Genomic DNA, 16,551 nt, shown 5'->3' on the forward strand with positions numbered 1-16,551 from the left:
ACTCAAAAAGCTGGAATCAATTATAACATATTTCAGAGCAAACATGAACAGAAAGTACCGTTGAGGTCACTAGGAATGTTGAGTTTTAGTCCCATTCCATCCACCCTTTGCTCCGATCCAGCCAGTCTCTGCAGAATCCTTTGGCTTTAATTACAAATGAGAACATTTTAAGTAAAATAAGTAACATTTTGAATTGATTTGGTTTTACTGCTGAATTAGTGTTGCTTGTAGTGCCAAAACTCAGAGAATTATTACCCAACTCCACTACTACCATTACAGCTCCACTCAGCCTTTGAGCTCATTGTTGTGGTTGGCACAGCTGAATGTTTGCTGCATAGTTGTGGCTTTGATTTTCACATAAATACTCAGCCCAGCAGAAGACAGCTGCTTCCATTACACAAAAGCTGTGAAGATGAATGCACTAGATGCTACTGTGTGCTTAATTGTCCAGTAAAGAAAGCTGAGTATATGAAGTTAAACACTGATATGTTTCTCATGGGTTGGGGTTCTGCAGAATGGAGACAGATTTTTACCATTAGCTATTCATACAATGGCTAAGTAGCGAATTGTCTGCTTGCATATCAGTCCACCCAGTGGACTGTAAAACACAGGTTGAGTAAATGTAGGGTGAGCTGATGCAGGCCTACAGGTTTGGTTGCACAACACTGTCAGAAACAGGAATATCAGGTGGGAGAAGCCAAATGATTGAATGAGACTCTGCTTGTCAGCCTGCCTCATACTCCTCACTTACATACTCTCCCTTTAAGGAATTTCACTTTTCAGGTAAGCCACTACTTCTTGTCTTACAACATACTCTCCACTAGGGGGCGAAGTGCGACCACAGGGAATACAGCACTTTCCTCTAAGAGCTGTAAAGAGCTTCTAGGCCTCCATGGGAGCTGTTACCTTTTACAGGCTCACGTGTGTGATTTAGTCACATTTGTCCAACACGTTTATGATCCGTCTGCGCACAAGCCCTCTCATTTCATCACCTCCAAGTGTGTTTGTCTTGCTGGTATGTACCTTGTGTGACATTACCTTCCTGCAGTGGTTACATTGACCTTGAAGCTCCTGCAGTAAAGCAAAGACAATATAGCTCCAGTGTCCACCAGTGTCCCTCGTCATTTCAGCTCAGATCACTCCAGGTCAAGTCTTCCGGTGAGGAAAATTGCACTGCTTGAGGCATATGAATGGTATTTAGTCTCAAGGCCATGGACACTGAATCAGCCGCGTCTTTGTTCCTTTTCACTGCTTGCCGTGAGTAATATCACACAGTGACACACACACACACACACACACACACACACACGCATATGCAGACCATTTGCAGAACTGATAACACCATAAAGCAGCACAGGGAAGTGCACTGTCTACCTACGTCCTTCTCACTGTACAGTTGATGCAATTAGTGTAATTAGAAGGGGTCCCCAGGGTGCTGGGTGGGGAGGGGGGGGCTTGCGGGGGGGATATAGGAGGGGTGAAAGGACGGGACAGGACGGGCCTTTCCTCAGGAAAACATATCACCTTCCACCACAATAGAGGCCGTCAGGAAACCGCAGGCAACCACATTGCTCTCTTGAGCCGTTCACTGAGTACTTTCGGACACGCTCACACACTCATCAGTCTCTGACTCCGACACACACGCATGCACACACACTGCAGTCTGGCAGCCTGTACATCCAGCACACTCCAGGATGAGAGTGTTCTGAAACACTGCACACCAATCCAATCAGGTAAGAGTTTGAGTTTAGATAATGATGCTTGTTGCACATCTGTACTTGTTTACACTCAATTTGATTCTTTAGTTCAGGTCGGGTTCAGAAAATTTAAATGACTTAATTGAATGAATTGTGTACTTCTGTGATTGATTTACAGTTAATTACATGTCACGCTTTTTTGTAACACATCCCACTTAGCAAATTCAATTCATTTAAACTTTAGGCCTCTTGCTCATATGTGTTGAATATAAGTTGATACTGTTATTTGACCTTAATGTGATCTGAGTTTTTTTGAAGCATTGTGCTCTGAACAACAGCCTTATGTGTGAAATGGAATGATGTCTGTTTTTGTCATATAACAGATTCTTATCCCACCAAGGAAATGTTTCACATTACAAAGGCCAGAAATTCCTGAACAGCCTTTGGCCAGTGTCCTTCTGCCTTCCTCTCTCATGAGGAATCTGATTACAAATAAGAATCAACAATTAGTTTAATCAACAAACACAATGTTTAATGGTGTCTGGTCTAAGTATAGAAAAAATGAAAAGGTGATAACACAGAGACATCATCAGTTTTATGAAAAGGCCTCAAAAACAATGGTTACTGCGACAGAACCTGGAAAGGACAAAAGGAAATGAAGGTTTCTTTACAAACTAGATGCATCCCTGGAGATAATAAACCGTTTTGGGAGAGTTTACTTGTATCAGCTACAAACAAAACAGATATTTGTAAAAATAATAGATTATTATAGAATGAATGTTTTTTAGTGCCACACACACACAACAATTTTACAACCGTTTTCAATCTCACATCTTCAGGTTCATGTGACAGAGTAAGTGCAGTTCTTTCAGTCTTTATGTTTCTTGTCTAAGTGATCAACTCCTCAAATGAAATAATTTGACTTGATAATCTCACATATGTATCTTTATAGGCAGCCTGCTGTGCACAGTAGCCAAGCTGTGACCACAGGGTCGTTATTTTGAATCCCACAGCTCCCTGAAAAATGTGCCCTTGAACAAGGCAGTTAACCTCCATTATCTTTACTGGAGCCACTCAGGAGGAGACTGTGTTTCTAATGGGAAGCTTCCAGGCGTAAACATATAACTGTATGAATGTAAAAGGAAGTAATTAGTAGATTGTGTAGGTTGTACTAAAGTAGCCACATCTCAATAACAGGAAGGTGTCCATGAATTTGATTTAGATTTAGTGTATGTAACTTCATCAATTATGTAGTTGATATATTTGTGTTTATGGAGCAAGATAACCTCCAGCTGTGCTTTATCCTGCTCCTTTGTACATTTGGAGCAACTTTACATTGCATCTAAAAAGTTCTTGCACTCCCAAACTGTTTTTAAAATTGACAATTTGTGACAAATTATTTCAAAATGCATTTATTCATGTTGGTGTGACATCTGGAAATTGTTTTAAAGGAAGAAAAGTGTTTAAAACTGAAAAATAAATGACAAACATTAGGAAGTGCTGAATTCCTAAGAACTTATTACTATTTCAATGTATCTTAAGACAAATATGTAGTGGACTTCTACTTCTGTAGGAGAAAAATCTGATTGCATCGTTTAATCTAAGTGCCATCTGTCTGATTCTTTAGATAAGTTAACATGACTCAATGTTACAATAGCAATGGGCGATACAGGAACTTTGTAATAGGTGGTAACATTCTGTAATATCATCATAATTGAATATAATGGGATTCAAATTAAATAAATAAAAAGTAATTGCTACAGTAAATCCCCATGCGACTGCAAGTATAAACTGTTTTTTTGACCAAACAATATAGTTTTATTGATGAAATTGCTCAGTTCTTGTTTGCCAAGTTTGATTTTCCTCTCTTCACAACTTGTTTTCCAGGAGCTTTGTCTCTGTCATACAGAACAGAAACTTGTCTTCATTTTAGAATTGTACTTTTATCGACTCGCCTGCCACTCAAGTGTTAGTTTCAGGTCCAACCTTTGTCGAGCATTTGCGTTTATTTGTTTCTGAATGGTAATATTTATGTAAGGTTGTAGCTCAGCACGTGTGTATTGTGAGAAAAGCAGGGCGATATCCTGTAAATTCAGCAATATTTTGAGTATGAATTTCCTATTTGGTTGTTGAAGTGTATTATATAACCTGCATGAGAAAGAAAGGATGTTTTGGCTTCCAGTCAGATAAACTGGCTGCAGTGTGGTGAACCAACATATAAACAGTTTTCCATATTTACAGTTTGTCTTCATACATTGCCACTGTAAACTTGCGGCTCTCTGTGATGACATATTATGAAAGCCAGTGACCCTGACTAATGCTTGCATAAAGAGCTGATGAACATTTTGAGGCTCTATTGTCTCATCTTATGTAATGTTCTTGTTTTGCAGTTTGTTAAATTCTTAAACACAGCCATGCCCATTCTGAAGAAGCCCCCGGGAAGGTCCAAGAGCTGCCACGAGTTCCCCAGAGTGAATGGTGAACTGATCCTGCCCAGGCTGGACTTGGACCTCAGAGACCTGAATGACCTCAATAATCTGAAGGAACTAAATGACCTGAAGGGGCTCAAAAACCTGAACCCTTTTGAAGACGTGGACCTGGACGAGGATGATAGGAATGGGGGAGACATGGGTCTCATCATGGGCGAGGTCAGAGGTAACTACCAGCTCAGGACCTCTCTGGATGGAGAGGAGGAGGAGAACGAGGTCAACGCGGAGAGGCACGGGGCAGGGAACCCTAAAGGGAAGCCCCTAAAGGGAACCCTGGAGAAGATCTGTGGAGTGTCGCCCCTCAAGACGCTGGGAAAACTGGGGAAGGGGCTCCGCATATCAGGACGCAACGTGTGGGGGGGCAGCCCTCCCCAGTACAGCCCTGGGAACTCCAACACACTCCCATCACAGAAGGGGAAAAAGAAAGGAATACGCAGGGGCTCTGAAGGAATTATGACCCTGCTCCGGTGAGGAAGGCAGACAGGCAGGAGAGCTGAATATAAGAATATGTTTGAATGCTGAATGTCGATAAAACATGGAGAATTTGGATTACTGACAAAAAAGGAAAGTGATTCAACAGTTGTGGTTGCCCACACGAACACACATGTGTGTATCTTGACTTGACTATATTTACATTGCGGTTTATACATTATTTCTATTGGATCATACTCCTGATGTTTAGAACCGTTTTAGCGACGGCACATTGTTGCCAAAATGTAATGAGATAAAAAGATTAGAACCATGTTATACCCACATAATCTTATTTAACATGATCTGTTGAATACAATACTAATACAGTTTAGTGAAAAAAAGTCAGGAATAAAAACGTCAAGTAACATCCGAAAGGAAAAGAGAGAAGTCTTAAGTCTTAAATGGAAAAAACCCAAGTAACCTCAGCGACACAATAACAGAACAGGCTCATGACATATGCTGTGCTTATTTCCTATGTTATGCAACGGTCTATAACAATCTGTTGATCTTTGGAACCCCTTTTGTTTGTCTGCGCTGTCTTGTGTACTCACCGTGCCCATTGAATTGGACTATTTATAACCGAGACAGACGTCACGCTTATTGGCAGCACAGTTTAACAGATGTGTGAATGTGTAACATTCCGATCATAGCTGCGATTAGGTCATGCTATGCATCCATCGCTTCTCATAGTCGATTCATACATTCCTATGCAATTCCGTGGCGATCTAGATTGGTGGTAGAGACGTTTGGTTCAGAGTTACAACGTTTTGTGCTTCTGTCAACATTGTTCAGGTTCACAGGGCGACGTAAGGAGGAGCGCAGAGAGAGTCTGCCCACTGGTGACCTGTGCGCGGAGAGAGAGGCGGAGGATCGCAGGCGGCCCTCCTTTCTCAGGATTGTCAGTCTGGGCAAGCTGAAGAGGGAATCCATGTCTGACAAGGCTTCCCAAGAAGCCGACGAGGAATCACTGGAGGAAGAGCCGGAAGTCAAAACCAGAGAGCCGCTCTCAGGTAACACCAGAAACAGCAAGTGACAAATCCTAATACAGAAATAAAGACGATGAAATGTGATGAAAGACTTGGAGGAATTTGGAGAAGCTTCACTTTAGAGGTTTGATCTTCCTGGTCAGCTTCAGAACGATTTCCTCCCAATCCTAGATGGCTCTCTGACGAGACTGAGGTCTCCAGACCCCCTGAGTCACTGGGTTCAGTCACCACCAGACTGTGAACCAGGAAATGACCACACTTCCCCCTCACAGCAGGCATCTGCAGATAGAAGTTCAACCAAGCTACTGTTCGTAGAGCTCCACAGGAGATGGCTAGGAATAGAAAAGTGTGCAGAATAAGAAATAAATATCACACACACATACACAAGTATTCAGTTACCATAACAACAGACAACCTCTCCCCTGTTTGGTTCAGTCCATTTTCCTCCTCAGATTTCACATTTTCATTTCTTCCTATTGCTCCCCTCAGTTCTGGAGATACTACAGTTGGTCAACCACAGGGACCTTCTGTTGGCCGACACACACATTCAGGAGCTGGAACGAGAGTGTGAGCTCCTCTCCCTCCTGCCGGCCCCGACCAGTCCCACCCTCACGCCTACCATTTGCCAGAGCGGCCCCCCCAGCATGAGCTCCCTTACCGCCGCAGCTTTAGAAGAAGCCCTCAGCTCCAACGCCACGCTGGATTCAAGCCGGCGGAAGGCAAAAGATGTGGAGCTCCTGTATGAGGCCCTGCAGAGAGAAATGTGGGATGTAGTGCGGGAGTCCCTGCGCCAGCCCAGCGCCGGCCCCAACCTGGGGCTGGTGGTCCTGGTGATCCAGCAGGAGGAGCACGCTGACGCCGCCTGGGCCCTGAGGGAAGTGACCAAACCTGAGAGAGACGAGCCCCAGATCCACCAAAGCCATCGTCCCAGGAGATTGAAACAAAAATGGAGGCTAGCCATGGCCGAAGCCGCCGACTGGAGCCTCCCGCACCAGCTGGACACCCAGGCGGGTCAGCTGGCCACGTACCTGGAGCGCCTGAGGGGTCGGATGGTAGATGATCTGGACTCGGCCAGGAGGAATGTTGTGTCCATCTACCCTGAGGAGTTTAGTGTTTTCCAGGTGTATGTGGAGAGTTACCACAGGGCTGTAGGCACACGCCTGAAGACCATCACCAACGGCCCCCTGCAGATCACAGATGTCTACTCACTGCTGGATTGGTTCTACAACATCTACAACAGGTGCTGCACCAGATCAGACACTGAACCTTGATGAAACTATGACATATACCTTATTTCTATCAATACTACCAATACCTTAACCCTGAATGATTCATCATTTGACATCAGGGACGTCCTGGGAACAATCGGCACAGCCACATCCATCAACTACAACACACTGGATCCCATCCTGCCCCAAGACACAGTGGACAGGCTGGAAGAAGACTGCCTCAGTATCGTCATGGTAACCAAGACAACCACTTTTATATTCGTTTCTTTGCAGTGTTGTTAGCAGACACGTTGGATGTGACGATATGTTACGCTGTGATTTTCAGGAAAAGGTGACGACAGAGCTGATTTATGTTCTGGATGACGAGGAGAGACGGTGGGCCCAGACTCTGCACATAGAGGAGTACCAGTCCCACCTGGCACGCTCGGTCATCCAGGTACACAAGCACACAGTTTTAAAAGTATTTTCAAAGGGGATCTGTCACTCTTTTTAGTCAGAGATACAAATATGACTTTTTTTTTACTTAATTGCTCACATTTTCAACCATTCCAGAGGCTGAAGGTGGACCTGGATAGATCCACATCGGTAAACCAGTTTCTGGGGGCACGAGTGGCTCGCTGCAGTCTGATTGGACTCGCTAACTTTCTATACAGGTGAGTTCATACTATCAGCGAAAAATAACATAACTACTTAAAGTCTCATTAAGACTCATTAAGCACATATATGTCCAGTTTCCAGAGGAAGGTGGAGATGTTCCATGAGACTCAGGCAGAGTTCGGAGATCGAGGGGACGGATACGTTTCTAGAACAATAGCTCTGGTCAACTGTTGCCCTCCTCTCAGGTACACACACACACACACACACACACACACACACACACACACACACACTCACACACACACACACACACACACACACACACACACACACACTCACACACACACACACACACACACACACACACACACACACACACACACACACACACACACACACACACATATCATTCCATTCCACATTTTCATCTACAAACATTCATTTATTCTGTATAACTAAGCCCTTAATATCTGTGTGTCGTGTCCAGATCTTTTGTGGATCGCTGCAGGCAGTGTGACCCACAGGGCAGCGAGGAGCCTGCACAGAGGGCCGACTCCTCTCTGGACAGGATCATCAACCAGTCAGTGAGGGTGCTGACTGACCGGCTGTTTGAGCACATCAGGGTGAGGACACTGCACTGCCCTCATGCTGAGCTTTTAAGCAAGGCACTTCCACTGTAGCCCTGATGAAAATGATGGCTTTATGTGACCATGTTGGATAGTTTCCAGGCCTCTTCCGGTTTTTCTTGGCAAAAATTAGGAATGCGATGAATTGAACAATTAGGAAAATAACTGTCCTTTCAACATTCATAATCCAGAAATTCAATGACTTATATGTAAGGTGATATTGTTCAACTAGACTCTGCAGTGAGCCCCTAAGCTTGTTAAGTTGGATATGATCGTGACTCACACGTGACCTATTGTTCCAGCCTTTCTTTGATAAGCTGATAAAGAGAAAATGGCTAAACAACACCGATGCCTTTGAGGCCATTGAAAACAGCATTAAACAACATTTCAAAAAGTTCCGAAGGATGGACGCTCCTCCATATCAGGTAACACCTCTTTGATCAAACGTGGAGTGTTTTACAGCTTTAACTAGAGTGTATTTGGGCCATTCACTGATGAGTGTATTGAACTGAATGATAGACGCTGGTGGGCGAGGTGCACCGACGGGTCCTGGTGGAGTACGTCCGGGCCATCATGCGAGGGCGCGTCATCTGCACGTCCTCCAAGATGAGGAAGAGGATGGCTTTCCGCCTGCAAGACGAGGCCAAGCGGCTGAAGGGGCTGTTTAGGGATCTGGTGAGTCTGCCGGCCAATCAAAAACATTCAACTTTATTATGAGCCTTTAATATCACACCACCATCATTCATATCCCCTCAGGAGGGGCAGAGTAACTGACCAGAGGAAGGTGTTTTGACGAAGGCCTCCTTTTATTACGCAGACTGAGAATCCAAAACAGAAGTAATAATCACCTTAGACCTGAGACCTCAGTACTGAAAATATTCCAAAATGCTGATTCTTAAAAATACCAAGCAAAACTGGCACAGGGAATACCGGAGTGCAGCGGAGCTGAATGGAGCCTGACCCTGAACTTCCCAGGTCGGGAATAAATCAGTGGGTGTTGATACAGGAACCAGCTCTGAAAAATGGCTGCCGTCAGTGAGATGGAGATGGATGAGTCGCGCTTACGTTAGCACTTGCTAGAGAGGGGAAGAGGGTTTAAAACAACTCGGGCTGACGCTGTGGCATTTGCCCTCTGTGTGTGTGCGTGTTCAAACAAGTGTCCGTCACCTCTGCTGACAACAGGAAGCTGCTGTGTTCAGAGGGAACTTCCTGTTCCTGTCAGCTGGCTGGCTTTGATGTGGCTCTAGGATGGCCTTGATGGCCTTTTTTCGCTGAGGAGCCGGACGAAGTGCCTGTGGAAACTGGGAACAGGGGGAGGATGAGTTTTTAATGGCCGTCTAAAAGAGACGCCGTTATTTTTAGTGAATGCCAAGCCAAAGATTTCGGCTTTCTTTTCCTGAGTGTTTGAGGGAAAAACATAACTTGGAAAAACAAAGGTGGAGCTTTGTTTTTCACCAAATGACCTAATTTATTGGCCTATAGCCTTTAGTGTGTTAATCTGTGTTTCCTATGAAGGCGACTAATCAGGCTGCAGCTTAAAAACAGTCAATCTGTCATCTGGATCCAAACAAAGTAAAAGTTAAATGACTTTTTGCCTAACAGGTCAGTTAGGAGACAAGCTTTGGGTTGCCAGGTTGTGAAAAACTCATCAGGCTGGACCACATTTTCCTCCTGCATGATTTCCTTTGTCTTTTTACATCTTAAATTCATCAACAGGTCGACGCTTTGCCAACTTACCTCCTGTTAGAAAGGCTGCAGATTAGCAATAGTGAAATCAATTAACACACTTTTTATTAACATATATAGTTGCAGACTCGGGCCACTCTGAAGGTGAAATGAATGGTGTTTTTGTAGTATGATCATAGAAACCCTTTGTGACACCATTAATAACAGTAACAGTAAAATAAATCTGCCTTACTTCAGATTTTTACACTCAAAATTGAATAAAATGTGATGATTTTCAGGTCATTTACGTCCCAACAAGGTCACTGGTGTTATATTTTGTAAGTTGCACGCTGGAGCTGGACCCTTATGACTCTCTGTGCTTAACACACTTGGAAAGCCTCGACTTGAAATTACAAGTTAGATGTTGACACGAATATCTTCACCACTGTCTTTTCCAATGACATTGGACCCTGAAACGTATATATTTGTAACATGAAGCAGCTAAGGCTCTGTAGATCAATATAGTTACATTATGAGACAAAATTAGTTCCCAAAGAACAGAGATTTTTGCCGTTTCTCTCATTACAGCATAGCAGTTTTATTAGTGAATCCAGACTATACATTTAGCTTTTATTCTGGTACATAACAGCAGGGCAACATGTATCCATAGCAGCCCGACTAATTAGAAGTATCTCCGGAATTCTACAACTTACAAAAAGCGTCCAGCGTAACGATCACTGATGAGTTTGTCATGGTGGTGGTATGCATTTTTTTGTCATCATGATAAATAATCTGTTTCTCCTCTCTTCTTTTCTGTGCATCAGGAATCGGGCTCCTCCTGGTTGGACAGCGCCATCGCCCACCTTGCTGACATCATACTCCTGGAGGACACCCCCTCCATCCAGATGGAGGTGGCCGTCTTGGTCAAAGAGTTCCCAGATATACGGTGAGAGATGTTACAGATATGAAAATGGCTGGAACGTTTCTGTCGCAATCAGGAAGCATCTCTCATAAAAACATGATTTGTCTGTGCCGCATCCCCGAAGGTCCTATATTCTTTTATGCTTACCGCTACACATTCACACTGCTTTCTTTGGCAATCGGCCAGAGGAGAAAATGTGAGAGTGTATGGTTTTTTTTGTTGATACAATAGATCAAAACAAGGAAAAGGAGCAAGGAAACATATCTACATTAACTTTGCTATTTTTGGAGAGAGGCAAGAGCCTGTTTTGAGAATGGATGAGGCATGGGATGAGGGGGGTCTCGGCCCCCTCCGGCTGTTTTGTACTCAGCTTAACACTCAGGTGACGGCCGGCAACCTATGGGCTGCGTGTGACGCATAAGCCTCTGCGGAGCAGACAGGAAGCTGCTGCCGAATACTTCCTATTCCTGCCACCCTGCAGGAGACAGACTGGTGCCACACTTGGAATCAAAGGGGGGTTGGGGGGGTGAGGGATGTGTGTGTGTGCGGGGGCGTGGGGGTCTGGGGAGGAGGGGGGCTGGAAGAAGAGAGCAAAACATGGTAGTTCAGGCCTGGAGACATGCTAACTCACCGCTGGACTCACCCCCTTTGTTTACCCTGTGGCATCCCCCTGCTGGTATTTTGAGAGATGAAAGGCTGCCGGCCTTCGCTGTGTGTTCTTGGTGTTTCATTCCGTTCATGCACACACACGTGACCCCCGTGCATGCACATAATGACATACACACATGTCACACTTTCCTACCACATTTCCCAGAACATTTAGCAGCTGATTTTTACATTTAGTTAAGCTCTGAAGTACATTTGAGGTATTTGTCCTTCATTCCAATGTTTCCAATTTTACAACTTTCACTACATGTATCTGATGACTGCAATAAAATTGTTACCCTGCAGATTAAAACTCAACATGAAGTAAAAAAAAAATCCTATTTTTTAACATAATCTCAACATTTATAGACAGAGAATTGTGTTGACATCTTAATACCCATGAATGTGGAAATGCTCCACTTTTTGTCTTATCTTAATTTCTGTGTCGTTCTAGAGTTTCCATGGTTCCTGGAAATACATACAATTCATTTCAGTAAATAGCATTATAAAATTTCCCAGGTTGGATATTTGTGGTGTGACTCAGACAATCTTGAGTGTGACTCAGTGTGACAGTTAGTGTTGGCAGCACCAAACAGACCCAATTTCAACACCCGTCTGCCTCTCTTCCCCTCCTGTCCTCCCCATATCCTTCCTTTCCACAGGAAGAAGCACGTCTCCACCCTGCTGAACATACGCGGGATGATGCGGCAGGCGGAGCGTCAGGAGATCCTGAATGTGGTCAAAGACTTTGAATGCAGCACTGCGCTCATGTGCCGGGACCACGCCCTCTTTTCCGACATCCCCATCACCTCGGAGGTGCACTGCATCAGCCTGGGTCTCCTCCGCCTTGCCATGACTGTCAGCAACTGGTTCGCTGAGCACCGGCCGAGGCGAAGACCCGGAGCGAACGTCAGGAACGCCACACCTCAACCGGCCGAATCCCAAAACGCAGAGGAAACTAATAAAGTTCACAGAGAGGACTAAGTGATGGTGTTTGAAAGTGACGCGGATGTTTGAGTTTTGCAGGATGAACAGGAGAAATGTTAACGCGTGCAGTCACAGATATGCTGTGAAGAAGCCGATGAGATGTACATGCACCTTTGACAAAAAAACTGATTGTACCAAATATTGTTACCAGCGATATCAAAGCCAGATAAGAGAAACTTGACCTTAGGTACTGCTCGTACTGTACATGCTCACTGACATTGTTCCATCTCCAGATATGCTTTTGTGTTGGAAATGTGAAGCAGACTGTGTATTGTGGTAGTTTTCCGTTGATGTGTAGTGCTAGAAAAGTAAACCAGCCATATAAATGTCCTCCAAAAGTAATTTCTTCAGTCTTTTTTCGTATTTTATGCCTCTAAATCACTGCACAAACTACTACTAGCAGATGCAATGCAATATGATCTAGAGGGCAATAACAAAGTTTGCTGTTTATCATGTATTTACTCGACCAGTCACTCTTTGGCAACTATATTGCTCTCTGGTATATGATATAGTGGATATGTATGTTGGGATATAGTATATGAAACTTGTAAATGATTTGAACTCTCACTGTGAAAGAAATGGATCTGTTGCTGGAAAGTAATAAAACCCATTGATTGGGTCGACAAAGGAACGTCAGCATCTCCGTGTTCTGTATTTTATGCGAAACACTAAAATAATCGTATTTGGCAGCATGTTGACGCAGTTATTTGGAGTAGGATTTGGACTGGATATCCCACCGAACATGTTGTGACAGTCAGTACTGCAGTGCCTACGTCTGAGCCAAGGTGTGTGTGGCGCCCTGCCCGTTGGAATGTCTGTATACGTTAAACAATACATACTTTGACAAACAGACGCAGGTTGTGAGGATCTGACGCAGAAACGATGTCAAACACACACATACATTATGTCTCTGTTGTTTATCTTTGGGATACGGCAGCTTTGTTCAGTAAAGAGAGATCTTGAAATATCGGGCTCCACCACGGCTACTATATGACGCTTTGCTTTGTGCAGCCAGAGGGGTCATACTCCCGGGGCCCAACAACGGGATGTTTTTCGATAAACAAAGATTTCCTGTTGTCCAGTGAGGTGCAAACGGATGCTTTTATTGGAGCCAAGTTTACAATATGCACTAGGAGGGAACTTCCCCTTGGCTGCTCAGAGTTTAAGTGCAGCAACGGCTGATCTTTTTCATGTCTGACCTGCTCGTGGAGCTTCTGAAAACACAGTCAGCCGGCCTCAGCAGGGGGGGCTGTATGCAGTCGCACTGCAGGCTGACCTCTACGAGTCACTCGCTGTATATCTGAACTGGAATGTAGAAATCATTCACCAGAGCCTCTTGGCAACGTTTTGAGTTTATAAATGGTGGTTGGAACACTCACGCATGTTTTTGTGCATGAAAGCAGGAACCGCACAATTTGACCCGGATGGTCACAGGTCACAGTGGACGTGTCGAGCATCAGCTGATCTCACAGAACCAGCAAAAACACAAACATATGAGTAATACATTTAATACAGCTGGTAAACTTGAATAAGAGATAAGAGAAAAAAAACCCTTTACTGGTATTTAATGGTTTCATTTTTCTTCAAGACATTTCTATCCAGTCATTATCACAGCATTAAAACACAACGGATGTATCAAGGAAAGAGTTCCACCTTCTAAATTTGTGAATTTTCTCAGATGATTATTTATGACAAATATTTGTATTATATAAAATTGGGGCCTTCTTTCTGGGAGGGGCCATTCATGTCTCTCTCTCTCTCTCTCTCTCTCTCTCTCTCTCTCTCTCTCTCTCTCTCTCTCTCTCTCTCTCTCTCTCTCTCTCTCTCTCTCTCCGTAAAGTGGGCCTGATCTAACTCAAGGTCTTATTTTACACTTAAGTGAGTACAGATATATTGGGTGAGTGACTCTCTGACTGTACTATACTGGGAAGTTCATTTCTGATTTTAATGGGTTTTTACAGTAATATTTCTATTTCTATGTTAGGCTGCATCTTAATAAGTGAGCTTGGCTGCACCAAGGAGGTCATGTTTTTGCTGGTGTTAGTCGGTTTGTCTCTCTGTTTGTGAGTGGGGTTACTAAAAACACCCTGAACCAAACTGTCATACAGTCTTTGCACAACCCCCACAAAACAATAGATTTGGGGCCTAAATAGTATCTCTAACTCAGAAAAAAGCTACAGCAACCAAACCAAACCAAACCAAACGTACCATGTAGGTTCACAATGTCACCCAATAGTAACTACTGTCAATGTTTCTAGATACCACTTTGGCCTTAAGTCATAGAATCAAACTTCTTTTTCTGAGGATGTGTTGTGCTGATCTTCCTGGCTGATCCCAAGGCAGGATCCCAGATACAGGTACACATAATCTTTGCCTACCCTGTCCTCTCTTCCCAGTTGGACACGCCCACTATACCTCCCCAGGGAGGTGGCTAGGAGGCGTCCTGATTAGATGCTCGTACTTCCTCCTTGGCTTCTTCCTACTCAAAGGACTTGTAATTCTACTGCACAAATCAATTCCTTTAGTTACTATGAACAACAATCTCAAGCCTCTCCAATGATACGTGTGTTATCAGAGGTCGTTAACAGTAAAAGTGAGTTGCCACCATCCTGCATTTCCTTTGTGGGTGAATATGACCAGAGAGCATTCCTTCAACATGTTTACCTGTTACCAACAATAGACTTTCTATATCTTTGACCTTGGGTTGCACAGGGCACTTGTTTTTATTTTAATAAGTTCCACGAATCCCTAGTTCAGTACAGGAAGAACATTAAGTAAAGTTGGCAATGTATGAATGTTAAGTTTGGCAGCATTGCCTCTGACTCATGTGTGTATCTCCCAGAGTGATCAGACATCCGCTTGTGTGGCCCGAGTGCAGGATGATGCTGAAAGTTGCTGATTTCCAGGTAAGACGAAGATGGTAATCCCCCGGCCGAGGGGCTGCAGGTAGGAGCGGGGGCCAAGCTCTCGGAGGTTTCCCTCCATCAGGCCCTTGATGGTGGAACGCTCCTCCGTATCACAATGAAATCCCTTGGAAGCACTCCCCTGCTTCCTCTCATTAAAACAGCTCTGCAATGGAAAATCCATCTGCAATCACTGTTTGTTTTTGAAAGAGAGACATTTGCGTCCCCTGTCTTTGTTCATACTGTCCGTGCACTTTTCACAGTTCCTCTATCCTCTGTGTGTTTGCTGTTATAGAGTGGCCTATGTATCTGAGCATACTAAATTAAAGGAGTGAGTATTGGGGTGGAGGGGCACTTGTTTCCATGTCAGGTTTGAACCGTTAGGGCATGTTTAGTCTGGACGAAGCTCCTCGAGTGTTTTTTTCCTTGACATAATCTATAAATCTGTGCTCAGAACTCACTTCAGCCCAGAATACACATTTCCTCATTCAGTTGATTGATATTGTCCTTTGAATTGGCCTCATATTTGATGTGCACTCCTAAGATTGTTGTTGCAGAACAATTGCAGGTACTCATCATTTCATCAACATTATTGCTTTAACATCTTGTATATATTTAATTCTGATATTTTAGATCAGCTGTACTGCTGGGTTTGTCTGTTCTTTGTCATGAATGCAATGGATTCATGTGGAATACGAGATGCGACATCATCAGTCACGTCCCTGCGGTAAATCATTCAGGATAAATACGTTACAACTATGACTAATCTCATGGTGACAAGATAATCAATTCCTTACCATTAGCAAGTTGTAGCCAATGAAGAACCAGAACCTGAGCCTGAGCCTGGTGCAGGTTTTCAGATGCTTAGCCAGCAGCTTCCTTTTTCCACACTGTGGCAGACGCCATCGCATCACTCTGCCACCACTGCTGACGTGTGGCTGAGCATTATGTCGCCTCTCCTCTGTACAATCAAACTTGATAACTTGATGCAGGTCACATTTACATTTTTCACTCAATTTGCAGTTATGTTGCATTTTATGAGAAAAATGTTTGAGAAACACTGATCTAAAATGTGCAATTTCGATGATTTGCAGCATTTTGCAGCATTTTAGCACCTTTTTGTTGTTGAGTAACAATTCAACAACAAAAATGACAAAAACTTGAGTCGCGTTTCCTAATTAAATGAGTAAATCTGCCTAAATGACCGGCAGACGTTTATCAAGCTGTCTTGAAGTGTGTGTGTGTGTGATGTGGGTCGAGGCGTGTCCCTCTCAGCCCTCACATTACATAACTCGGTGCTATATAAATGATCCCCGTTGCCGTATTGACATGAC

General features: G+C 43.9%; 1 protein-coding gene across 1 annotated transcript; it reads left to right on the forward strand.

The window, feature by feature from the left end:
* Positions 1 to 1,530: 1,530 nt before the first annotated feature.
* On the forward strand, positions 1,531 to 12,966 carry exoc3l2a (exocyst complex component 3-like 2a). The gene is made up of 13 exons (XM_076161163.1): positions 1,531 to 1,733; positions 4,088 to 4,653; positions 5,450 to 5,667; positions 6,133 to 6,883; positions 6,992 to 7,106; positions 7,198 to 7,308; positions 7,425 to 7,525; positions 7,604 to 7,714; positions 7,957 to 8,092; positions 8,398 to 8,520; positions 8,615 to 8,770; positions 10,585 to 10,706; positions 11,990 to 12,966. Exons 2-13 carry the CDS (start codon positions 4,112 to 4,114, stop codon positions 12,309 to 12,311), a joined length of 2,808 nt encoding a protein of 935 aa, XP_076017278.1. The 5' UTR covers positions 1,531 to 1,733; positions 4,088 to 4,111; the 3' UTR covers positions 12,312 to 12,966.
* The last annotated feature ends 3,585 nt before the right edge of the window (positions 12,967 to 16,551 follow it).

The sequence above is a fragment of the Genypterus blacodes genome, unplaced genomic scaffold (assembly GCF_046128005.1).
Source record: "Genypterus blacodes isolate CSIRO-AG114 ecotype Tasmania unplaced genomic scaffold, CSIRO-AGI_Gbla_v1 ptg000111l_1, whole genome shotgun sequence".
Taxonomy (NCBI): Eukaryota; Metazoa; Chordata; class Actinopteri; order Ophidiiformes; family Ophidiidae; genus Genypterus; species Genypterus blacodes.